Below are 27295 nucleotides of genomic sequence, written 5' to 3'. Positions count from 1 at the left end.
TATGATTCTGCCCCATGAGCTACCTGACCAATGAGCAGCTCCCCGAAAGCTTGTACTTCCAAATAAACCTTTGGACTAAAACCTGGCATTGTGTAATTTTTAACTATAGCAAAAACACCCTCCCTTAGATAAGGAAACCAAAACTGCAAGCAATATTCCAAATGTACCTCACTAATGCTCTCTATAATTGCAGCAAACCATCCTCTTGAGTCAATTAACGACCATAGAAAACAATCAAGACCAAAACATAGTATGGTTTCAAGAAGTTGCACAAAGCCCTTGGGGCCAAAAGTATCAAAAATTATGGAGAAAATGTCGGAAAACGCTAAAATCAGGCATGATTAAAATGAATCGAAAGGCCTGCTTTTGCTATTTTGATGCGCTTCTAAACACGGTCCAACCCGGGGTTGTGGAATTAAATGCTTTAAATCTAAACTCCACCTTTACCAGTGCTTTTTCCACTCCAGTCAATGGGATAGATAGCAAAGTATTTTCCCATCTTTCGCATAAATGTGAAAAATAATATTAAACAACTGAAACCAACCGAGTCGCGGACTAACGAAAGTGAAACTTTGCACTTTCCAAAAGCGGGTCAGCTATGGATCTTTCCCGGAATCAAAGCTAATGATTGACAGTCGTGTGCACCAATCAGAAGAGCGGAGAGGGGACAGACGGCAGGCTGTCCCCCAATCAGCAGCGAAGAGAGGCGGGGTGCTGGCGCTCGGGCTGAATCGGGTGCAGAGTGGAAGCGCGGTCCGTGTCTGCTGCTGTGTTCCTGGTCCGAGAGCGGTGTCTGCACCGTCCATCCCGACGCTTCAGATGGAGGTGCGTTGTGTAATATCACGCTTTTGTACTGACAAAAGCAGTCGAGTTGCGGTGTGTGGTAACTATTTGTCACTGTGTTCATCCTACGCAGCACACCGTTTGTGTGTGTTTGAGGAAGCAGCACGTATTTTCAGATAAAGGTGTTGTGACTCACTTGCTATGCTCCATTGACGATGCAGTTCCAGAATTCTCAGCGTCTCCATAATGCTCCTTCTGGGCTTTCTTAGATCCTGAACAGGCGAGGACGACTCATCGGGGTCATACAGACTCTGATTTGGACCCAGCCTTGCAGCCAGTTGTTTTTCAAAGGCTATCCGGCCTATCTCTCTCTGCGCGTTGAACCCTCTTTCTCCCCGCCACCCCCCCGGATCACTTTGATTGTCATTCAGATTTAGCATTCCCCACCCCCAGTTTTCAGTTTTTTAAAAAATCAAAAGCAGTGAGGAAAGAGTGGGTCGAATGCCTGTTATTTTCTATAGTAAATATGGCGAAGCAATTGATTTTATTTTGAAATTGATAAACAATCCTTAGAATACCAGCCTGCGTAATGGGTTATTGAGCTTGCTATGTTCTGGGTGCAGGAGCGTGAATCAAATAATTAGGTACAGGTGAGGTGAATATAACATAATTGGGGTGGATAATAAAATAGAAGACAACTGATATGAATGTTCTCCCAATATTCAATGGGTGCCATGTGTATATATTTCTGTCTCGTTTGAATTGCTGAGTTATGAAATTGATTCTGTCTTACTGTTTTTAAGTCCCCATGAGTTGTGTAATAAACACAATTTTTAAAAAGCAAAGTGTATCATTGCTTGTACATCAGCAAAGTATGAATGTAACATACTTTACAAAAATTCTTTAGACAAAAATTATTTTCTGCAATACTGTAATATTTTATATTTTACTGTAATATTTTACTGTAATAGTTTACTGTAATCGATGTGACATGTGCCATTGAGATCCACCAGTTATTCAGTACTTCGTCTAGTAGCATTGCTGTTCAATGTTCCTGCAGAATAATAATTAATGGAAATTTGATTAAGGAAGCTGCAACAGTTGACCCCTTAGTTGGAGAGTTGGACCCAACGGTCTCTTTTCATGGTATATGACTCTATGACTCCAACAGAGTTTGATTGCTGCATCACCCCTGCAAATTATTTTCTAAAGCTAATTATAGTTGCCCATTATCATCAAGCTTAGATCAGATAACTTAAACCATATCGAATATATAAATAATGAACCCAAGAAAAAGTGCAATTGGTGATTCAGCCCTTTGAGCCCGTGAATAAAAGAATTCCTCTCTAAAATGAATTCTAAATGGCCTACCCCTTACTCTGAGACTCCTTCCCTGGTATCAGCCAGGGGAATTTTACAATAGAAAATTCTTACAACTTTGTATTTGAATGAGATCACTTCCTGTTACTTAAAATGCCAGAAAATAAACATCAGTCTTTTGTAACCCGTCCGAATTGCACTTAACTGATCAGCTGGATAAGTCAGATCAGAAGGCATTTGAGTCAACCACATTGCTGTGTGTCTGGAGTCACATATAGGTTAAACAAGGGGAGGTTGGCATAATTCCTTCCCTAAAGGACATTTGGGAACTTTTTTTTACGACCACCAGCCATAGCTTCAGAGTCAGCATTGTTGATGCTAGCTTTCAATACCAGATTTATCAGTTGAGACTAAACTTTACTAGCCATAATGGTTGGATTTGAGTTCATTTCCTCAGATTATCAACCTGGGCTACTAGTCACATTAGAAGAAAGTGAGGGCTGCAGATGCTGGAGTTCAGAGTCGAAGAGTGCAGTGCTGGAACAGCATAGCAGGTCAGGCAGCATCCAAGGAGCAGGAAAATCAACGTTTTGGGCATAAGCCCTTCATCAGAAACATACTTTATGAAGGTCTTATGCCCGAAACATCAATTCTCCTCCTCCTCAGGTGCTGCCTGACCTGCTGTGCTTTTCCAGCACCACCCTCCTCATCTTGTCACATTAACATTATAGCATCTCCCTAAACCTCTCATTTCTTCACATTGGCAGATTGGATGCATTTAACATCTGCAAATCTGCTTGAAGCATTTTTGCATTTTTCTCACAAATTGCTTTCATCTGGTTCTGAGGAAGGGTCACTCGACCCGAAATGTTAATTCTAATTTCTCTCCACGGATGCTGCCTGACCTGCTGTGCTTTTCCAGCATTTTGGCTTTTTTGCTTTCGTCCAGGTTTGTCATTCTGTCATAACTTACTACACACAAGGGCAGAAAATGTGTTGCTGGAAAAGCGCAGCAGGTCAGGCAGCATCCAAGGAACAGGAAATTTGACGTTTCGGGCATAAGCCCTTCATCAGGAATGAGGAAAGTGTGTCCAGCAGGCTAAGATAAAAGGTACGGAGGAGGGACTTGGGGGAGGGGTGATGGAGATGTGATAGGTGGAAGGAGGTCAAGGTGAGGGTGAGAGGCTGGAGTGGGGTGGGGGCAGAGAGGTCAAGAAGAAGATTGCAGGTTAGGAGGGTGGTGCTGAGTTTGAGGGAATCGACTGAGACAAGGTGGGGGAGGGGAAATGAGGAAACTGGAGAAATCTGAGTTCATCCCTTGTGGTTGGAGGGTTCCCAGGCGGAAGATGAGGTGCTCTTCCTCCAACCATTGTGTTGTTATGTTCTGGCGATGGAGGAGTCCAAGGATCTGCATGTCCTTGGTGGAGTGGGAGGGGGAGTTAAAGTGTTGAGCAACGGGGTGGTTGGGTTGGTTGGTGCGGGCGTCCCAGAGGTGTTCCCTGAAGCGTTCCGCAAGTAGGCGGCCCGTCTCCCCAATTTAGAGGACGCCACATCGGGTGCAGCGGATGCAATAGATGATGTATGTGGAAGTGCAGGTGAATTTGTGGCAGATATGGAAGGATCCCTTGGGGCCTTGGAGAGAAGTAAGGGAGGAGGTGTGGGCGCAAGTTTTGCATTTCTTGCGGTTGCAGGGGAAGGTGCCGGGAGTGGAGGTTTGGTTGGTGGGGGGTGTGGACCTGACGAGGGAGTCACGGAGGAAGTGGTCTTTTTGGAACGCTGATAGGGGAGGGGAGGGAAATGTATCCCTGGTGGTGGGGTCCGTTTGGAGGTGGCGGAAATGACGGCGGATGATACGCTGTATACGGAGGTTGGTGGGTTGGTAGGTGAGAACCAGTGGGGTTCTGTCCTGGTGGCGGTTGGAGGGGCGGGGCTCAAGGGCGGAGTAGTGGGAAGTGGAGGACATGCAGTGGAGGGCATCGTCGATCACATCTGGGTGGAATCTGCGGTCCTTGAAGAAGGAGGCCATCTGGGCTGTACGGTATTGGAACTGGTCCTCCTGGGAGCAGATGCGGCAGAGACGAAGGAATTGGGAATATGGGATGGCGTTTTTACAGAGGGCAGGGTGGGAGGAGGTGTAGTCTAGGTCACGGTAGCACAGTGGTTAGCACTGCTGCCTCACAGCGCCAGAGACCTGGGTTCAATTCCCACCTCAGGTGACTGTGTATATTGGGGAGACGGGCCGCCTACTTGCGGAATGCTTCAGGGAACACCTCTGGGACGTCCTTGGACTCCTCCATCGCCAGAACATAACATGACGGTTGGAGGAAGAGCGCCTCATCTTACACCTGGGGACCCTCCAACCACAAGGGATGAACTCAGATTTCTCCAGTTTCCTCATTTTCCCCTCCCCCCACCTTGTCTCAGTCGATTCCCTCGAACTCAGCACCGCCCTCCTAACCTGCAATCTTCTTCCTGACCTCTCCGCCCCCACCCCACTTCGGCCTATCACCCTCACCTTGACCTCCTTCCACCTATCACATCTCCATCACCCCTCCCCCAAGTCCCTCCTCCGTACCTTTTATCTTAGCCTGCTGGACACACTTTCCTCATTCCTGATGAAGGGCTTATGCCCGAAACGTCAAATTTCCTGTTCCTTGGATGCTGTCTGACCTGCTGCGCTTTTCCAGCAACACATTTTCAGCTCTGATCTCCAGCATCTGCAGACCTCACTTTTTCCTCCTACACACAAGGGCATTCTACCACTATACCAAAAATGGCTTAACACCAACTATTCAGGGAGAAGTAAATGCAAGAAAGATACTACAATGATTTTGTGTGCCTTTAATCCAGATATAGATTGAGTAAATCAGATTTGGCTAAAGGAGCCTGAGAAATGAACTCCTGAGTGTATTCAAAATGTGCTACTCAGAAAAACACATTCTGAAGTCAACCAGCTATTCCCTGGTATACTCCACTGTGAGCAATGAGACTGGATTCATTAATAATCTCATGGTAAAGATGTCTCCGGGTGGCAGGGTTCATAACATGATCATATTTCTTGTTCATTTTGAAGGGAAGAGTTTGGTTTATGGTCAGGTTTTCAAACCTGGAAAACATAAGTCAGAGCTAGTTAAAGTGAATTGGAAACTAGATTAAGGGCAGAAGATTTGCAGTGGCACTCTTGAGAAGATACTCGAACTCTCAGCAAAGATTTACTCCAGCGTGAAAGAAAGATTCTTCGAGCAGGATGCAGCATGAAGCATTTGTATAAAATTGGAAGAAACACTGAAAATATCTGTAATACCAGTGGTATTTCTAAAGACAGTTTTTAGATATTATTTGTTGACTTTTAAAATATGAAACAAAGGAGAAGGTAGGTTATGAGAGAAAGCTAGTAGTATAATATTAAATGGTATTTAAATAGAAATAACAAACTAAAGCTAGTGTTGATTATCTAGGGAGACAGTGTTTGTTCAATTACAGAGAAATAAGGGATTTGTGGAGACATTGAACAGGCATTATGTGCCTGGCTTCACTGCAAAACACTTAGAAAACATTCCAAAGATGATTTTAAAACAATTTGACCTAAGGCTGTCAGGTTCCCAAAGGTAGATAAACTGCATTTTAAATAAATAACCGTGGGACTAGTAAATTGATTATAATTTAAAAATTCTTCTCAGAGTCCTTATTAGATTGGAGAACAACTGATATAACATTTGTATTCAAGAGCGGGGGTGGGGTGGGGGGGGATAGAAAGAAGGAAACTCTGGGCTAGTTAGCCTAACATCTGTTGTTGTGAGACTGTTAGTACCTATTATTAAAGTGGCCAAGGCAAGATATTAGAAAATTATAATAGGGTTAAACAGAGTCAAAGTGGTTTTGTGGAAAGGCAGTACTGTTTAACTAATTTATTAAAGTGCTTTGAAGAAGTGACAAACAAGTAGATGAAAGGGGTATGGGGTTCCTTAGAAGTGGAATACCTAGACTTGCAAAATGAATTTGATAAAGTGTCCCATCAAATATTACAATTCAAGATAAAAGGACATGGTGGCATGGGTAAACGATTTGTTAGCTAACATAAAGTGGAGAGTATAGATAAGTGTATCCTTGGGCAAGTTGTTTATTTTCAATTGCCACAGAGATCATTAGTGACAACTCAACCCTTTATGATTTATAAATGGCTTGGTTGAAGGGATGAAGTGGATAGTAACGAAATTTACTGATGATGCAAAGATTGGTTGGAAAGTCAGTTGTCTGAAGGAGGTAAGGGGCCTCTGACAAGCTAGATAGTTTAAGTGGCGGGGCAAATTAATTGCCAGATGGAATTTAACATGGAAAAATTTGAACTTGTCTATTTTGGCTGGAGGAATAGAAAAGCACTAATTTACATAAATGGATAGAGAACTGCAGAACTCTGGCATGTAGATGGATCTGGCAGTCCTGGTATGTGAATGATGAAAAAGTTGATTTGCAGCACAACACGTGATTAAGAAGACAGATGTTGGTGTTCATTGCAAGTGGAATGTAAGTGTGAGAGAATTTTGTTGTAGATATACAGGGCTTTGGTGAGATGACATTTTGGAATTCTGTGTACTTTTGGTCATGATAATTGAATTAGAAGCAATTCACAGAAAGTTCACTCAATTGGGGGTGAAGCCCTAATCAGGAAATCTTGAACTCATTGTGGTTTAGAAGAATGAGTAGTGATGAATTTGAAACATATTAGGTCCTAAGAAGATTTCAGTTCTTTCTGCCAGAAGGAGGTGGCGAACAGTGACATTTATTCAAGGTAGAGTTAGATAGTTCTTTGGTAGACAATAGAGTAAAGGGTTATGTGGGGTAGGCATGATGATGGAATTAAGATCACAACCAGATCAGCTGTGAACTTGTCAAGTGACAGAATAGGCTCAATGTCAAATAGCCTGGACCTGATTCTGAGTCTGATATTTAACAAACCCTTGGTCACTAAATGAAGTTAAACTAATCTCCAACTCTACATTCTAGAAGAGGGGATATAGCAGACAATTCTTTTTTGCAAAGAAACTAAACACAGCTTATGGTAACATTTATAAATGGTATAACTGTAACATTGAAACATTGTATATTTATTGTTGGATTTTACTTATTTCAGGTATTTCCTGAAGTCAGAGCGGTCATTGATTTAAACATCTTCAAGGACAAGGCAAATGAGGCATTGAACATTATTCAATCAGGCAAATCAATTGAAAAGTGTAAGAATGATGGAAATAGTTATGAAGTTATTGATTCATTTGAAAAGATTAATGATATTCACACACAGTTATTGAAACTTAAAATGAGGCCCTCCGCAGCGGAACTTACCAGGTCTTCTCGAACAGAAACTAACAGGTTCTCTGGAGCAAAATCTACCAGATCTTCTGGCACAGAGTCCATTAGACCCTCTGATGACAATGCCACCAGGCCCTCTGACTTCAATTCCGCCAGGTCCCCTGGTACAGAGTCCACCAGGCCCCCTTCCAATTTTGAGTTGCTAGTAAATGAAACAATTCTAAATTACATTACAGAGATTTACAGGGGCTATTTGCAAAAGTTAGAGAAAGACTTTGATGTTTCCATAAAGATGAACCCTTCTGGAGACAGTAATGTTACGGTCCAGTATACAAGTAACAAGAATGGTTCAGTGTCCCGTGGAGCAACAGATTCATTTTTGACTCTCTATCAAAAAGTTGCGACAAACTTAACGATGGAAATGATAAAGAACCCAGGCAGAAGAACAATAAAGAAGGATACTGGAGCATCTCTGCAAAAGAAATTTCCAAAGGTTTTGCTTATTCCTAAGGAAACAGAGTTTATTATAATGGGAGAGCCTGCTGATGTCATTAGCTACGCACATATCCTGAAATCTGAACTTGACCAATTGGAAAGCTATTCAATGCCTGATGCTACAAATTCAAATAGGAGACCACCTTTATCATCGGAATACAAACCTAAGATGTATTCAGCTTCAGCAAGTAAATTAGAGGCTAAGTCTGAGGACTTGACCTGCTCGTTTTGTGGTCAGGAAAGTGAAGATCGAGAAACCTTAAGAAAATGTAAACATTCATTCTGTAAGGACTGCATAAACAGAATTTTTAAAGCAAAATTTGCATGTCCTTTATGTGGAGAATTCAATTCTGCCAGGCCCTTTGACATCCATTCCACCAGGTCTCCTGGTACAGAATCCACCAGGCCCCCTTCCAATTTTGAGTTACATGTAAATGAAACAATTCTAAATTACATTACAGAGATTTACAGGGGCTATTTGCAAAAGTTAGAGAAAGACTTTGATGTTTCTATAAAGATGAACCCTTCTGGAGACAATAATGTTACAGTCCAGTATACAAGTAACAAGAATGGCTCAGTGTCCCGTGGCGCAACAGATTCATTTTTGACTCTGTATCAAAAAGTTGCGACAAACTTAAAGATGGAAATGATAAAGAACCCAGGCAGAAGAACAATAAAGAAGGATACTGGAGCATCTCTGCAAAAGAAATTTCCAAAGGTTTTGCTTATTCCTAAGGAAACAGAGTTTATTATAATGGGAGAGCCTGCTGATGTCATTAGCTACGCACATGTCCTGAAATCTGAACTTGACCAATTGGAAAGCTATTCAATGCCTGATTCTACAAATTCAAACATGAGACCACCTTTATCATCGGAATACAAACCTAAGATGTATTCAGCTTCAGCAAGTAAATTGGAGGCTAAGGGTGAAGACTCGACCTGCCCAATTTGTTTGGAAGAAATTCAAGATCGAGAAACTTTAAAAAAATGTAAACATTCATTCTGTAAGGACTGCATAAATGTGGCTTTTAAAACAAAGTCTGCATGTCCTATATGTGGAGAATTGTATGGCGAGATAATTGGTACTCAACCTGAGGGTGGCAGGATGTCTTCCAGAAACATGGCAATGAGCCTTCCTGGTTATGAAAAATTTGAAACAATTGAGATACACTATACAATACCAGATGGCATTCAGGGGGTGAGTAATTGTTTTGCTATAGCTTCAACATTGTGTTAAAGATATGATCACACAACAGTACAGTAAGAAACCAATCAGCCCATTCAGTCTATCCATAGTCTTTTATTCCTGGAGCCATATTGGTAAATCTCTTCTGTATTCCTTCCAAAGCCTTCATGTATTTAGAGTCATAGAGATGTACAGCATAGAAATAGACTCTATGCCAACCAGATATCCCAAACCAATCTAGTCCCATCTGCCAGCACCTGACCCAGAGCCCTCCAAACCTTTCCTATTCATATACCCATCCAAATGCCTCTTAAATGTTGCAATTGTACCAGCCCTCCACTACTTCCTCTGGCAGCTCATTCCATACCACCTTCTATATGAAAAAGTTGCCCGTTAGGTTTCTTTTATATCTTACCCCTCTCACCGTAAACTTATGCCCTCTAGTTCTGGCCTCCCCGACCTCAAGGAAAAGACTTTATCTATTTACCCTATCCATACCCCTCATACCTTTGTAAACTTCTAAGGTCACCCCTCAACCTCCGCTCTGGGGAAAACAGCCCCAGCCTGTTCAGCTTCTCCCTATAGCTCAAATCCTCCAACCCTGGCAACATCCTTATAAATCTTTTCTGAACCCTTTCAAGTTTCACAACATTTTTCCGATAGGAAGGAGACCAGAATTGCACGCAATATTCCAACAGTGACCTAACCAATGTCCTGTACAGCCACAACATGACCTCCCGACTCCTGTACTCAATATTCTGACCAATAAAAGAAAGCATATCAAATGCCTTCTCCACTATCCTATCTACCTCTGACTCCACTTTCAAGGAGCTATGAACCTGCACTCCAAGGTCTCTTTGTTCAGCAGCATTCCCTAGGATCTTACCATTAAGTGTATAAGTCCTGCTAAGATTTACTTTCCTAAAATGCAGCACCTTGCATTTATCTGAATTAAACGCCATCAGCCACTTCTCAGCCCATTGGCCCATCTGGTCAAGATCCTGTTGTAATCTGAGGTAGCCTTCTTTGCTATTCACTACACCTCCAATTTTGGTGTCATTCCTTCAAGTAAATGCCCAAAATTAGGCACAGTGCTTCAGCTTGGCCAAAACAATGTTAATGTAGGTTTAGCATAGGTTGCTAGTTATGCCTCTGCTTGTAAGACCCACATCCTTAATGAACTGTTTCTAAATGTGTGCACAAGTGTCTCCATGACTTTCTCTTTGTACCCCTTATTTAAAGTTGCCAATGCCTCTTTTATTCCTTATAGTTCAATCAATCACCTCATACTTTCCCATGTTAATACACTTACGAGTCTCGTCCCATGACACCCATCTCACCACCTTCTTTTCCTTTTCCTGTATTCCCATGTACCCATATCATTTGCTTCTGATGCATCTAAAATGTTTGCATGCAATGCTTATTGTGTTATCAAGGTTCACATTTAACTGTTCTCTGAATGAAGAAGTTTCCCTTTTTTTTCCTATTAAAGTTACTATTTTTTTAATTCACTCATGGGGTGCAGACATTGGCTGGCCAGCATTTATTGTCCTTCCCAGTTGCCCTTGAGGAGGTGGTGGTCAGCTTCCCCCTTGAACCACTGCAGTCCATATGTTGTGGGTAGACCCACAAGTCTCTTAGGGAGGGAATTTTGACCCAGGAATAGTGATCTAATTATCTTATGGTGAATTTCTGTGGTGCGTCTTGGAGAGGTGGTGTTTCGGCCCGCTCTGTCTGTGGCTCGTGCTGGTGTCTCAGCCTGCAGGTGGGTTCTGCCTGTGCACGTTCTGGAGGCACCGCAAGAGATTGCGGAAGCTGCAGCATCAGTGGGCACTGTGGGCAGATATGGGAAGAACAGGAAGTTGGGGATATCCCCTGGTATCTGCTGTGGTGGATGAGTCTCCTGGAGACTGACATAACCAGGACTCATTGACGTTTGCTGAACTTATGACTTAATTTCTTTATTTTTATAATTAACATTAAAATCCTTCTTAATTGTAACTTTATTTCTTTACCTTTATAGAATAAGTAGAAAAATAATGCTTAACTTTTTTAATTCTGCTTTTCTTTAACTTCTTTGTATGGAGTTAACTACTTTGTACGGAGAAACCCTTGTACCGAGGGTGTGTGGTGACATACAATTTTTTTTATTCTCCTGTACTTGTACTTGAATACATGTGACAATAATATCTAAATCTGATTGGTAGTATGCACTGCTGCTACTGTGCGTTGGTGGTAGAGGGAGTGGATGTTGTACCAATCTGTTGGACTGCTTTGGTCAAGATGGTGGCAAATTTCTTAAGTGTTATTGGAGCTGCACCCGTCCAGGCAAGTGGGGAGTTCCCTCAAACCCCTAACTTGTGCCTTGTAGATGGCGGTCAGGTTTTGGGAAGTCAGGAAGTGAGTTATTTGCAATAATATTCCTAGCCTCTAACCTGCTCTTGTTGCCACTGTATTTATGTGGCGAGTCCATTTGAGTTTTTAAGCCAATGGTGCCTCCAAGGAGATCGATAGTGGGGTATTCCGTGATGATAACACTATTGAATGCCACAGGGCTGTGGTTAGTATGTCTCCTATTGAAAATGGTCTTTGCCTGACATTTGTGTGTGTGTGTGAATGGTACTTGCCAGTTGTCAGCCCAAGCCTGGATATCATATAGGTCTTGTTGCATTTGAGCATGGTCTGCTTCAGTATCTGAGGAGTCACAAATGATGTGGAACATCCTGCAATCATCGAACATCCCCACTTCTGACATTTTGATGGAGGGAAAGTCATTGATGAAGCAGCTGAAGATGGTTGGGATGAGGACACTACCCTGAGTAACTCCTGCAGAGATGATTGATCTCCAACAACAAGATTCATTTACTTAGAGTCAGGTATGACTCCAACCAGAAGAGAGCTTGCCCCCTGATACCCTTTGATTGCAATTTAGCTAGGGCTTTGTGATACCAATCAGTCAAATCTGGCTTTGATGTGAAGGACTATCACTCTTGCCTCTCCTCTGGAATTCAGATCTTTTGTCTATGTTTGAACCAAGGCCGTAATGAAGTCAGGATCTGAATGGTTCTGGTGGAACCCAAACTGGGCATTGCTGAGCAGTTGTTGCTTAATAACACTGTTCATAACACATTCCATCACTTTACTGATAATAGAGAGTAGAATGATAGAGTGGTAATTGCTTGGGTTTGATTTGTCCTGCTTTTTTAAACATAGTATTTACCTGGGCAATTTTCCACATTCTTGAGTAGATGCCTGTGTTGTAAATGTATGGAAAAAGCTTGGCTACGGGAACGGCAAATTCTGGAGCATAAGTCTTCAGTGCTATTGCCAGAATGTTTTGGGGGCCTGTATCCTTTGCAGTATCCATTGCCTCCAACTGTTTCTCAATATCACTTCAAGTAAATCAAATAGTCCGAAGTTGGCTGGTATCTGTAATGCTAGGGACCGCTGGAGGAGGCCAATCTAATGCTTCAGCCTTCTCTTTTACTTTGATGTATTGTGCTATTCTATCATATGGGATGTTTGTGGAGTCTCCTCTTCCAGTGAATTGTTTAATTATCCATCACCATTCATTACTGAATGTGGCAAGATTGCAGGCTTAAATCTGATCCTTTCATTATGGGATCACTTAGCATAACAGCAAGTGACAGAAAAAGCTGTTTGGCATGCAAGTAGTCCTGTTACTTAATATCACCAGGTTGGCAACTCATTTTCAAGTATGCCTGGTGCTGCTACTGGCATGCCCTCCTGTACTCTCTATTGAACAAGGGCTTACCCCTTGGCTTGATGGTAGTGGTTGAGTGAAGAATATGCTGGACCATGAGGTTGCCGATCGTGTTGGATTAGAATTCTGCTGCAGTTGTTGAATGCCCACAGCACCTCATGGTCAACCAAGTCTTGAGTTGCTAGATCTGTTCTAAGTCTGTCCCATTTAACGTGGTGACAGTGCCATACAACACAATGGAGGTTATTCTCAATGTGACAGTGGGGTGTCGTCTCTACAGGGACAGTGCATGGTGGTCACTTACTGATATTGTCGTGGACAGATGCATTTGCAGTTGGCATGTTGGCAGGGATGAGGTCAAATATGTTTTTACTTGTTAGTTCCCCCACCACTTGCTGCAGATCCAGTCCAGCAGCTGTGTCCATGAGAAATCAACCATTAATTAGTAGTCCTGCTGCCTAGCCACTCTTGGTGGTTCACATTGAAATTTCCCACCCAGAGTACATTTTGTATCCTTGCCACCCTCTGTGCCTTCTTAAGGTTTTACTCAACATAGAGGAGACTAATTTATCAGCTGAGGGAGGATGGTATGTGGCAATCAGCAGGTTTCCTTACCTATGTTTAACCTGAAATCTTAAACCTCATGGATTCCACAGCCAATGTTGAGGTCTCCCAGGTCAACTTCCTCCCGATTGTATGCCACTGTGCTGTCACCTCTGCTAGGTTTGTCCTGCCAGTGAGATATATCCAGAGGTGGTGATGGTGGTGCCTTTCCAGTCTGTGAGTATAACTGTGATACAGCTCTCCCAATGTTGGCCCTGCCACTAGGTGTTAGTAAGGAGGATGTTGCAGGGTCAACAGGGCTGTTCCTGCCATCGTCTTTTACTGTGGCTGGGTCAATGCCAGGTCATCTGTCCAATTTCATTTCGTTGTTGAGACTTCATTATGATTGACACAACCAGGTGAATGGCACAGCCATTTCAGAGGGCATTTGGGTGTCAATCATATTGCTGTGCACCTGGAGTCACATGTAGGTTAGACACTGAGGATGGTGGATTTCCTTTTTTTTTGAAGGACATTAGTGAGTCAGATTGTTTGTTTGTTTGTTTGTTTGTTTGTTTCTTGACATTGGTTTTCATGGTCATTAGTAGATTCTTAATTCCACATTTTTGTTTGAATTCAAATTCTGCAACTGCTATTGGGTGATTCGAACCCAAGACCCAGAACATTAGCTGAAGTTCTGGATTAATAGTCCAGCAATAATATCAATGGGTCACTGCTAGTAACTGTTAATAGTATTACCATTACAAATAACTATCTAGTATTTATTATCCTTGAATTTAGAACTCAGCCAGAAGTGAAAACATTCTCTCATTGGTATGTTTTGCCCATTTATAAATCTAAAGACCTTTTATCAGACCTCCTCCAGATTTTCTCTTTTCCAGTAAAATAAATCCAAGCCTATTCTATCTTTTCCAATGGCTGTTTTCTCTCATTTCTGTTGCGATCCTTATAAACCTTTATTTTTTTTTACATTTTCTTTCTGGTGTTTGTGATGCTTTATTATTATGGGGCCAGGAATTGTGTGCAGTAATCAAAATGTAGATTAAAAATCAGTTAATTCCAGCACATGTAAGTGTACATGGCCTTTCAAATGACTTAGGAAAGTAGATGCCAATGGAACAAAAATTAGCTGACAATAGAAAACAGTGGTTGAAGATAGGTGTGTCTTCAGTCTAGAGAATGCTGCTTCATAATTCCCAGTGTTCAATACAGTTATTTTTGACAGACATTATTGACTTTGACGAACTGCAGGGCACAATTTTAACTTTACAGATGCTGCAAGTGTGGTACTTGCTGATAGTACTGTAATGGATTTGAAGAGAATGCAGACTGATTATTAGAATGGGAGGATACATGAGAGTTAAAATTCAATGCAATAAACTGTGAGTTGATGCATTTTGGTATGAAGAGAAAGATAATTAATACATCCCAAATGCTTCAATGATAAAGGGAATTAAAGAAAAATTAGATTTATGGATATTTGTAAACTTCATTTTGAAGATTGCACAGTTAGGTTGACATAACATATTTACTTAGCTTTATAAATAGATACATGGAAACATAAATCAGGAGGTTATACTGAACCTAAATAAACACCAGTTTGACTTGGATTTTGTACAATTCGCAAATAACATGATGAGGGTACAGGGGCAATTTAAATTGGTTTTATATATCAATTGGAGAAGCTGGAATTAGTCTATTTACAATAAAGAGGGTTCAAAGAAAATTTAATGTCTTCAAAATCATAAATGCTTTCCATAAAGTTAAGCTATTGAGATGACACTAGGAAAACTTCTTCTGTAACAATAATTAGAAATTGCAGTGCACTGCCTGGCAAGGTGAAGGCAGCAAATGTACTTGTGGCCTTCAACAATGAATTGGACTTGAAAGGGTACAAAATGGCAGGGATCTGAAAAATGAATAAGGAAATTCAGCTAACTAGATTGTTGTTTCATGCAGCCAGCACAGATTTAATGAGCCAACTAGCCTCTCTTTCTGCTTTCTATTCTGTAATTTCAGGATCATCGTTTGTGTGTGTTTGCCATGAACATGTTCTGTTTCTTGAGCTCTTCTCTGTCAAAATTTAAGTTGAGCCAAGCACCTTAATATTGAATACAAGAAATTAGAATCTAATGTACAAACAACAAAACAGAGGTTTTTAATCTGTGTTCTTAGTTCTTTGCACAACCATTTGCAGAGCCATTCCTCACTGGCTAGCACTGCTGCCTCTCTGTGTTAGGGACCATACTAAATTGCCCTATAGTGTTCAGGGACATGCAGGCTGGGTGGATCAGCCATGCTAAAAATTCAAGATTACATGGTTAGGGTAGGGTGTTGAATCTGGGTGGGATGCTCTTCAGAGTTCAGACTCAATGGACTGAATGACTTCTTTCTGTACTGTAGGGATTCTTAATTTGCAGAGCAAAGTAAATGTTTCATGCTGTACCATGCTGCATTCTAGTTTATTTCTGGCATTGTCTTGAATAATGGTACCACATTGATCTCCCTAGTCCTCTGGCACTGCTTGTGGCCAGAGGAGAATTGAAGTTATTGCTAAAGCCTGACTCCTTCCTTCCCTTATAAAAGACTTTACAACTATGAACTAAAAGACAGACAAATCTCTTGCTCTCTGTACACAAATCCCACAGTGCTCTAAATTCCCCCAAAACACACACTTGGACTGTGTCTCTCTCAGGCTGTATTCTCTCCTAACTGCTCAGGTGAACCAAATGAATGAAAAGGCATTCTATTGAATTTAGAAGAATGAGAACTGATTTTTTTGGAATACACAAAATTCTTTCAGGCTCAATAGATAGATGTAGGAAGAATGTTTCTTCTGGGTAGGAGTGGCATCTAGAGCAGGGAAACAGTCACAGAATAAGGGACTGGGGTGGACAAGTTCAGAAGACACCAGCTTATAGTCCAACAGGTTCATTTGAAATCACAAGCTTTCAGAGAGTTGCCCCTTCAGGTGAAGTGGGAGAGAAGCGCACAGGCATAGAATTTACAGACAGCACGATCAATGGGAAGAGAGATCAAAAGACTATGCAAATAGTGTGAGTGGAGTGTTGACAGGTCAAATACAGTAATAGGTCTTTGAAGGTGATCAAGAATGTCAGACGTTGTGAGTAATCATTTGGAACATGGTGAATCTATGCAAGTCTCTTAGAATGAGGTGATAGAGGCTTAGTTTTGATCATGTTCAAGCTTGACAGATTTCTCTACATATTCATTCCTCCATATCCCCAAGAATCTGTTCCTGAGACGATCCCACCCACCCCCCAGAATGATGAAATTTGAGGATGTGGTGCTTATTAAGAAAAGGTTAAAATTGTTCAAAGTTTCACTGATGTATAGTTTTTGCTTGCAGGTGTTGATATTTGTTGTGACTTATGTTTTGATGTGGACAGGCAAAATTACCGTTGCTAAAACCATTAAGCAGTATGGGGGTAATGCAGGAGGACAGAATTAAAGTCGAAGGTCAGCCTTGATCTTTGAATAGTGGAGAAGCTCAAAGGGTTAAATCATTGCTCCTGCTTCTATTTCTTATTTTATGTTCATAAACTAGTTTTAGTTGCCCTGTCATCATTTTTGTGGACCTTAGGAATCTAATACAAGGTGCTTATTTAACTATAGGCCAGTTGATATGGATCTGTTTGCCATCAATTTACAAAATCCCAAAATACTTAGCTTTATGTATGGAGTTGGTAATTATCTTTGAGTGTTATTTGTTTTTCTGACCTTTTGCCTCTGCTACTGAAGATGAGTATTAATTCAATAGACAATAGGTGCAGAAGTAGGCCATTCTGCCCTTTGACCCAGCACCGCCATTCATTATGATCATGGCTGATCATCCTCAATCAGTATCCTGTTGCTGCCTTATCCCCATAATCCTTGATTCCACTATCCTTAAGAGCTCTATCCAACTCTTTCTTGAAAGTTTCCAGAGACTTGGCTTACACAGCCTTCTGGGGCAGAGCATTTCACACACCCACCACTCTCTGGGTGAAGAAGTTTCTCCACAACTCTGTTCTAAATGGCCTACCCCTTATTTTTAAACTGTGTCTTCTGGTTCGGGACTCACCCATCAGCGGAAACATGCTTCCTGCCTCCAGAGTGTTCCCACAATCTTAACTCAGGATGCTATGGGTAGATGCAACATCTGTTTCCAAAATCCTGTTTGCAGTTACCTAAACCAGCACAAACCAATAATCAAGCTTGCAAATCTCTTTGAGTTTTTGGTTAAACTGGTCATGTTTTCACGAGACTGTAATTTGAGGCAGGTTTATTATTTTGGTTTTAATAAAATATGCACAATTTATGTAACATTATTTTGTATAAATCATAGGCAGAACATCCTCACCCTGGACAAAGATATTATGGCACAACACGTACTGCGTACCTGCCAGACAATGCTGAAGGAAGAAAGGTGTATAAGTTACTGAGGCGTGCTTTTGAGCAAAGGCTGATCTTCACTGTTGGAACATCTAGTACTACAGGGAGAAGTAATGTGGTAACATGGAATGATATTCATCACAAAACAAATACAGTGGGAGGACCATCAATGTAAGTGTGTTATTAAAATAGATCATGTTTAACATTAACACCTGATAAATGAATAAGTTACAATAGTTCTGTAAGTCTTTCCTTGTAACTCCCCAGAACTCAATTTAACAGTAATTCCCAAAAACAGGTGGTGGCAGATAAGACTTCCAGTTGTATGTTGTGCGTTAGTAGAAAGGAAATTTAGCCAGAAGAATTTTTGACAAGGTGTATAATTGGCCACTACTGCCAGATGTTTTAATTCAATTGGGTAATGTTTTGCAGTATGCTTAAAATTTTAATAATAAATGGCAAATTGAAATTAGAAAATAAAGGCAAAATATTGCAGATGCTGTAAATCTGAACAAAAACAAAATGTCATGCTGGACTCAAAGTAAACTTTCTCTCTCCGCAGATGTTGCCAAACCTGCTGAATTTCTTCCAACACTTTCTGGCTTTCATTTGAAATCAGAACATGTTGGAAATGCCCAGCAGGCCTGGTAATATGCAGAAATTGAGAATTCACACCCACCCAGTAACATTTCTGACAAGGTATCTTCAAACGGAAGTGCTAACTCTGTTTCCCTCCAGTGATGCTGCCTGACCGAAGTGTTTCTGGCACTTTTTGTTTTTACTTTATTCCTAGCATTGCACTTTCATGTTTAAAACTTTAAGTTGGCTTGGCAGATCAAGAGAGTGGTGTAATAATTTGAGCATCTTTTACTGCCTTGGAGATTATGTGAATTTTGCAGGGTATTGAAATACAGACGTATGCTTCAGTGACTGCGGCAAAGATGGATTTGTGATTTGTTTAGCCGTGAAAAACAGCAGCTCAGAGCTCTGTGTTTACACTATTGGAGAGATGGGTTTTGTAGCTGGAAGACTGGTCCATTTACATTTCAAATTATTGATTCAAATAGCCATAGTATAATTGAATAATTGAGCCAGCTTGAAGGGAAAAACGGACCATCACCTTAATTCATATGTTTGAATAAAATTTACTGGAATTTTTGGGTTTCTTTCACTGTCAGCTTTTACCGTTTTAATTCAACCCAGCACTTTACAAAGTTATAGCTGAACGAACAGGTGACTATTTGGGTTTACCCTGCTCTGGCATCTGTTGGTTTCCCTGTTGCTAGACTCCATTCCCTGTTACTTACACCACCATTGCACTTGCCCACTTTCTAGCGTTAAATGTTGCATCTCAGCCGGTGTTTCCCAGCCTAAAATATGTCATGTTAAAGTTTTATCAGTATATATTACCTCAGCCAGGTAGTATCCTTAAATTGCAATTTGTCAACTGTGTGATGAAGTCAAGCCTCAGCCATATGAAGTTTAGCTTAGTTGATTGGATGGCTGGTTTGTGATGCAGAGTGACACCAACAGAGTGCGTTCAGTTCCCGCACCATCTGAAGTTAACAGGCTGGAATCGAACCTGGGTTCCTGGCACTGAGGTAGCAATGCTAACCACTGAGATAGTCTATTTAGAGCAATAAGCTGTGCGGTCTTCAGAAAGGTTGAGAGAATCCAGGTGAAATTTTAGGACAATACAGAACAGTTGCTTGTAGCTCAAGCTTTCAGAAATAAAAGCAGAAACTGCTGGAAGGAAACACTATTTCCGTATTCAGCAGAGAAGAAGACAATGATATCTTCAGAGAATATGCTCCAATAGAGCAGTACATACTCAAATAAATGCAAAACACCACAGAACCTGGAGATTGGAGATGAAAACAGAAAGTGCTGGAAAAACTCAGCAACTCTTCCAGCATCTCAAGATGCCATATATATTTTTAACTTCACCTTTTCTGTTATTAGTTAAAATTTCCAAATGAGCCATTTGGACGTATCTTAGGACAGAACTGTCCAAGGACCACCTTAAAGTGAGGCAGCTGGAGTGGAGACCCATAAGTTGCCAAGACTCTCTTTCGAGTACTTGCAAGCATGACATGAAGGCTGTAGTTAACTATTGCACCTAGAGTTGCCAGCTGACAAAAGTGGGAAATGATAATGATTCCTGTGGTTGAGTATACACTAACATAATGAGCACTGGCTATAGCAGCTTACCAACAAGTGCCAATGCTGGCAATAACAGTCCATTATGTGATTTGGCAGCTTTGCAAAACATGCCCTTCAAAGATTGACCATCATTGCTATCAACAAAGGTGTGCTAAATGCTTCACATCATTGAATTGTTTGCTGTAGTTCCATCATCTCTCAGAGATGGAAGAATGTCAGCTTATTGGTTCTTGATCCTTTGACCAATGGGAACAATTTCTTCTTATCTACTCTGCTCCAAACCACTTATGAAGACCTCTGCCAAATCTCCTGTCATGATGCAGACATGCCAGAATCTTCATTTCTTGAAAGGGAACTGTCTACGGTTGACCAATCTATCATTGTAGCTGAGATTTCTTAATTCTGAATCCATTTTCATAATATTTTTCTGTGCCTTCTCCAGTACCTTCACATTCTCCTGCAAGTGTGGTCCAAGATTGAGCACAACATCTTACCTCAGGCCGAAGCACATCTAATAAAGCAATCACCAAAGCTTCCTTCATTTTGTACTTAATGCCTTATCTCTAAAGCCCAGGATCAATGCTTTATTAACTGTTTCCTCAATCTGACCTAGTGCCCTCATTGATTTATATACATTCTACCCTGTGAGTTTGAGCTAGTCTGAAGATAGTGGACAGTGGGAGGATGTGAGTCGAGACCCAGGCTTGAAGCCAGAGAGACACTCTGTTTCTCCATCTCATGGGAGCTGGGATTCAATATTATTGCCAATCTGGGAGTCAACATGTACCCAGTTTTGGGACAAAAGTAAGTAATCCCTGCAAAATTGTAAGCTAACTAAGTGGTGAATATCTCCGTATGAGTGTCTATTTGCAAAAGCTGAGTCAGTTCAGTTGATTGAGCAATTTACTTCCTACATTTTGGTTTTCATTTCAAAGTAAATGGTCTGAAAATATGTTTAAGGCATGACAGGACAGCTTCAATCTATGGAATACCATTCTGTCTCAGGTGGGGAGTTGTGGACTTTTTTGTGGCGGTGACAGTCATGTGTGCAGGGAGTGGCTCCAGCTTCAGGTTTTCGGATTCAAGTGGAGGATGCTGTCACTGGTGCATCCTTGAAGCCGAGACCTACATGGTTAGCGCATTCAACAATGTGATCACACCACAGATTAAAAACATGCAGGTAGAAATGGAATGGATAATTAGTAGACAACCTAGGAAGACCTGGCAGGTAGATCAGGAGTCTCATGAATCTATTTCAGGTTAATAGGGGCGATGGTTCGTGAGAGGAATGAAGCAAGAGCCAAGCTTATGGCATTGCAAGTGGTTCAGCTGTACAGGTGGAGCAGTAGAAATGTTGATGTGCAATAGTGGTAGACTGCTTAATGGATAGAAGAACAGACAGACGATTCTGTGCTCAGGGTGTAATGTTGCCTCCTTAGTTCCAGGATCGAGGGTGACACAAAACATCTGCAGGATATTCATTTGCACAAGGATAAAGGTCAGTGCTCTCCCTTAATTCCTCTAATTTTCTTTCTGACTGCACAAACCTCTAAGGTCCATGTGCAGTAATGACGTCTGGAACCGGAAGTTGATGCTACGATTGTATGCAGAACATTGGAGGGGCTTGCAGCTTTCATGAAACATTTTTATATCAAGTGTCAGAGGGTGCAGACCGCATTGATTAAAAGATGGATCAGGCGCTGAAAGCATTTAGGGAGCTTGGCAATACATTAAAAAGTTAAGATCTTAGGATTAGTCCCAATCCAACATACTGGAGAGTAGGTAGAAATAGGAAGATTGAGCCAATGAGCATGTGATTGAAAAAAATGGGTGCAGGAGAGAGGAATTTAGATATCTGGGGAACTGCAACTGGATCTGTAATATCTGTACAAGAAGGATGAGTTACATATCATTAGAAATAAAATTAATTTCCTCCTGGGGAAATTGGCTTGAATTGTTGGGAAGGGCTTCAGTTAACATGCTTGGTGGATAAGAACGTGAGAGGGAGTTCAAATGGAATAAAAATAAATTGTTTATGGGAAGTAAAGAAGTTATTAATGAAACCAGTGTAAACCTGCCCTAGCGTCAACCAGGGTTAAGTGACAGAAGTGGTAAAAAGGCAGAATTAGAAGCATTTTATGTGAATGCACACAACATTTGCAACCAGGTAGGTGAATGTATGGCAATTGTAGAAGTAAGTGTGTGTGATTTAATCACCATTATGGCCACATGATGCATGGGATATGAGTCAAACAGACTACTTGACCCTGGTTGGTGTCAAGCTTCTTGAGTGTTAGTGGAGCTGCATCCACTAAATTCAGCCTTATAGATGGTAGGCAGACATTGTGCAGATAGATCACTTACTCACTGCAGAGGGAGTCCCTTAGCTGCTCTGGTAGCCAACGTATTTATTTATATGGTTAGTCCAGTTCAGTTTCTCATCAATAGTTATCCTGAGAATGTTGATAGGGGTGATTCAGCGAACGTGATATCATTGAATATTAAAGGATAATGGTTAGATTCTCTGTTGTTTGAGATGGTTGTTGCCTGCCAATTGTGTGGCACAAATGATTTTTGTCACTTTTCAGCCCAAACCTGGATATTGACCAGGTATTATTGCATTTGGAAATGGACTGCTTCAGTATATGATGAGTCATTAATGGTGCTGAAAATTACACAAATATCCCCATTTTTGACTTTATAATGAGGCAGCTGAAGATGGTTGGGCTGGAGCAGGGTTCTTGTGGTACTGTGAAATCTCTCAGCCATGAGGCCTGGATTCAACTACCAACTTCTCCGGAAGTATGTCATAACAACTGTGAATAGACTCTCTGAAAATATTTACTGAGGAAACCTTGCAGCTATGTCCGGAGGCTGAATGACTGACTTCCAACTGCAACTATCTACCCCTGCGCTAGGTATTGCTATTATAATCAGTGAGAAGTTTTCTCTGATTCTCATCAATTCTAGTTTTGCTAGGACTGTTTGATGCTAGGCTTTCTCATTAGTAGTAATCCCCAGGATGTTGATGGGGTATTCAGCAATAGTAATGGCATTGAATGTTAAGGGAGATGCTTAGCTTCTGTTGTGTTAAGAGATTAAGAATGGGACTATTTTCAACACCTTGTCTATCAAATTCAGTTGTTCAGTTTGGTTTATAAAAATGTAATAAATTTTAATAAATACAGTACCCTGTGGTTTTGGAAACTGCATTCAAAGTAAGGTTTGGAATTAAAAAGAGCCTGGCTGTATTAATATCACCTATCACAGTTTACATTATGGGCTTATGTAATGGTATTGCTGTTGTAAAACAAAATTGCTTCAGCAAAACATGGTCATCAAAAGCATGGAAAATTGACAGATGTTTAGTGAACAAACAATCTAGGTGCACAGACTGCTTCAGTGTGTTGTGAGGAAAATCAGCAGTCTCGGAGTCAGAATCAGGATCGAATGACAGAGTTTATTGTACAAAGAGACCGGAGCTCCAGGGAGAGACAGAGAGAGACATTCATCAACACGGTTGTCAGCTGCGAGCCTCCTCTCACTCTCGGAGCACATGTCATGATATTTCATACATTTTACGGTACAATAGTTCAAGTATCAAATCTTTGTTGTACAGCATGGTTTACAGAAAACATTACAAGATCATTGTCAATTTCAGTGGTTTAATCATCCTTCCTGAGAAGGAAGATCATTAGCGAGTTTTGAGAAGATTTGTAGCTCAGGTTGAGGTTCTGGATGTAGGTTTGCTCACTGAGCTAGAAGGTTCGTTTTCAGATGTTTCATCACCCTACAGGCAACATCATCATTGAGCTTCCAGATGAAGCATTGATGGTATGGCCTGCTTTCTGTGTATGTTTAGGTTTCCTTGGGCTGTTGATGCCATTTTCTGTGGTGATGTCATTTCCAGTTATTTTTCTCATGGGGTGGTAAATGGGATCCAAGTTGATGTGTTTGTTCAAAGTTTGAGAGAAGATTTGTAGCTCGGGTGCTCGTTGTTGTAGTCCAGTTCATCGAACTGGGAATTTGTGTTGCAGACGTTTCGTCCCCTGTCTAGGTGACATCCTCAGTGCTTGGGAACCTCCTGTGAAACGCTTCTGTGATGTTTCCTCTGGCATTTATAGTGATGTGTTTGTTGATAGCGTTCTGGTTGGAATGCCATGCTTCTAGGAATTCTTGTGCATGTCTCTGTTTGGCTCGTCCTAGGATGGATGTGTTGCCCAGTCGAAGTGGTCTCCTTCCTCATCTGTATGTAAGGATACTAGTGAGAGTGGTCATGTCTTTTTTGTGGCTAGTTGATGTTCATGTGTCCTGGTGGCTAGCTTTCTGCCTGTTTGTTGAATGTAGTGTTTGTTACAGTTCTTGTAAGGTACTTTGTAGGAAATAGCAGGAAACCTAAGAAAAATAACAGGAAATGACATCACCAACCCAAGGAAACCTAAACACACATACATAGTAAGCGAACCATGCCAAAAGTGCTTCATCCGGAGGCCCTCTGATGATGTAACCTAGTGTACGAACCTTCTAGCTCAGTGAGCAAACCTACACCCAGAAGGAAGATTATTTTCCATTACAGCAGATCTGAAGTATTAACACTTGCATACAAGCAGTCTCAGGTAGTTAACATTTCTTTTGAACGTTGGACTCAGACACTTCGGCAGGTACTACAATGGTACTTCTACAATGGTAGACATTACGTATGTATAGTCTCTTCCCACATCTACCTTGAACTAATTGTCTATGCTCTGTGTCTGTTGTGCTGGTATCCTGTTAGCCTCAGGCCATATCTATGTATGCTTTGCTGTGTTTTCCTCGTAATGGCTCAGCAGCCATCTTGTGTGCGAAATGACTAATTTATGGCTCAGCGGCCATCTTGTGTCTGTGTGCCCCTTGTCAACTCCCACTTCAACAGTATATGGCATTTAAACACTTTAAATGCAAGTAGTCAATGGCGGTTATTCTAAAGATACATTACCAGCCTTTCAAAGTCACTATCCAGCTGCTATAGTATTTTGATTGCCCAGTTTCTCCGTGTGCATTTTGTTCTGATTAATAATCTTGAGACCTGCGCCGCAAGAATAAATATTTTACCTGAGGTGATCGTGCCAAATGTATTTTGTCAAGATGTGCAGACTATGCACGCAGATCCAGCTATCATAGAGAATAGTCATCAGCAGCATGCAAAACATGTTGGCCGATAATAGTCAAGCTAACGTGTGCACTTCCCTTTGCAGGAAAGCAGAGTGTTAAAAAGAGATTTAACAAAATAAGGAGAAGTTGTGTTCAGAGATGGTAGTTATGATAATCAGAGTGCACTGATTTAAAGTGCTTAACAAAAGAACCAGAACAACTTTGTCAAATACAATTATGATTTATATTGAATTGATCTGATACTTGAACCATGTCTGTGATCCAACTATAAAATATCTTGGTTTCATTAAAAATATTGTTCTTTTTTCAGGTTTGGGTATCCTGATCCAACCTATCTGGCACGAGTGCAGGATGAGTTGAAGGCCAAAGGCATATACTGAAATATGATATGGAGGTGTCGATTTTGGACAGGGGTGGACAAGGTCAGAAGTCACATGACACCTGTTTATCATCCAACAGGTTCATTTGAAATCACAAGTTTTTTGGTGAACCTGATGAAGGAGCAGTGCTCCAAAAGCGTGTGATTTCAAGTAAATTTATTGGACTGTAATCTGTTGTGTGATTTCTGATCTTAATCTGAAATACATAATTACAATGGTTGAGTTAAATAATTCTGTCTATCAGGAATTATTGCTCCACGTGGATTTCAAAATGATTTTATTAAGGTTGTATATATTTAGTGTTAACAGCAATTCTTATTGTCCAGCTTGTCTCATGCACCATTTTTTCTCCAAATGCATCAATGTATAATTATCTTCAAAATATCATAATTTGATTTTGCTCAGTAGATGTATAAAAAATTAATTTTAACTTACATCTGTCAAATATTTAACTGGGATGTGTTTCCATGAATTATGTAAATATAATGGTATGTATTTTATGGTGTTGAAACTATTGAATCTGTAATGGCTTGCATTCTATCACCTCCATCTGGAAAGTCATTTCTTTATTTCAGGCCCAAGTACAAAGCCAAACTTCGACCTGTCTTTCCAAGTGTTTGTAACTAAAGGCATTTAAGTTTCTGTGGAAATGCAGAAAGTAAGCAGATTCAGTCAATGCTGCAATGTAGGTTGTTGGTGGAAGAGAGAAAAACTGAAATAACAAAACTACATCAACTGTCTATGGTGATTTTTGTGAGTTGCCTTCCCAGTCTCTACACTGCAGTCCCTTTTCACTCATCTGGATTTTCCTTTCACTCTAGAGAAGTTATAAAATGAAACTCATCCATACAGCACAGTACTGTTATTTCTGCACAGCTCTCTGTGCATAGAAAGAGGTGGTAAATTTATAGCAAGAATAAGATTAGCTAAGAATCAAGGAAAGCAATCAATAATAAAAGAATAATAGTAAATAAAAGCAAACAAAACTACATCTGCTGGCATTTTCTATGTTTCCTTGGCATCATTATTACAACCTTGATCCACATAGCTTGACATTTCAGTTAAACATAATGATTTTCTAGAGTGTTTTTCTTTGGATATTTAAAATGACTAAGAGAAATTAAATTCTCCAGGAGAAACCAAATTATAATTTGCAAGCTAATGCTTAAAATAGTTGGCAGACAATGGGTCTAATGATATTTTGCAGTAGATCTCTAAGATTTTAGGAAGCCAGGGAATTTATTAAACATTTGAAACAACATCACTCGATTCATGTACCTACTTTCATTTTCAACTTCCATATAAATTCCATATCACAAATGTAATGTATATTTTTTGTATCATTGACTTTAATGCTGCCATATTGAACTGGAATAATTGCTATTTCAGACCGTACACAAACTGCAAGCAGTGTCTTGTCTTTCTAGTTTATAGATGCTCAGTCACTGGATTGAATCACTGCTTCAGTCTTGCTATTCTATTCTATATAATCTATTCTGAAGTAGTACCCGGAATCTTTTGTTAACTGGTAGAAAAAAAATGGTGTTGGATTAAAAAAATTACTTTGAAATGCTGTGTGATTGAATCGAACAAGCACTTGCAGTAATTTCAAATTCCTCTCTGCGATTTTAACTGTTCATATATTCAACCAGAGTATTTACCGTGATGTCTTCATTCCCAATTTGAAAATTGCATCCGCTTGCATATTTTGAAATTATGTCTGTGACTGTGTTAAATGCAGTAAAAGTAATGGTGGTGCCAATCCCATACTTTACTAATATAAATTTTCATGCTTTAAAATAAATTTCCATTATAGCCAATCTTGCA

The 27295-nt window shown here is 40.6% G+C and overlaps 1 protein-coding gene across 1 annotated transcript; it reads left to right on the top strand.

The window, feature by feature from the left end:
• Positions 1-736: 736 nt before the first annotated feature.
• On the top strand, positions 737-27295 carry si:dkey-3h3.3 (uncharacterized protein LOC100144568 homolog). The gene is made up of 4 exons (XM_060822660.1): positions 737-825; positions 7235-9103; positions 17728-17945; positions 25399-27295. The coding sequence occupies exons 1-4, from the start codon at positions 820-822 to the stop codon at positions 25466-25468; spliced, it is 2163 nt and encodes a 720-aa protein (XP_060678643.1). The 5' UTR covers positions 737-819; the 3' UTR covers positions 25469-27295.

The sequence above is a fragment of the Hemiscyllium ocellatum genome, chromosome 1 (assembly GCF_020745735.1).
Source record: "Hemiscyllium ocellatum isolate sHemOce1 chromosome 1, sHemOce1.pat.X.cur, whole genome shotgun sequence".
In the NCBI taxonomy this organism is placed as follows: Eukaryota; Metazoa; Chordata; class Chondrichthyes; order Orectolobiformes; family Hemiscylliidae; genus Hemiscyllium; species Hemiscyllium ocellatum.
The sequence above is the reverse complement of the archived record's forward strand: the minus strand, read 5'-3'. Positions and strand labels throughout refer to the sequence as shown.

Coding starts and splice junctions, on each gene's coding strand:
- si:dkey-3h3.3 (XM_060822660.1), top strand. Junction 9,104..17,727: donor TACCAGATGGCATTCAGGGG/GTGAGTAATTGT, acceptor TATAAATCATAG/GCAGAACATCCTCACCCTGG. Junction 17,946..25,398: donor ACAGTGGGAGGACCATCAAT/GTAAGTGTGTTA, acceptor TTCTTTTTTCAG/GTTTGGGTATCCTGATCCAA.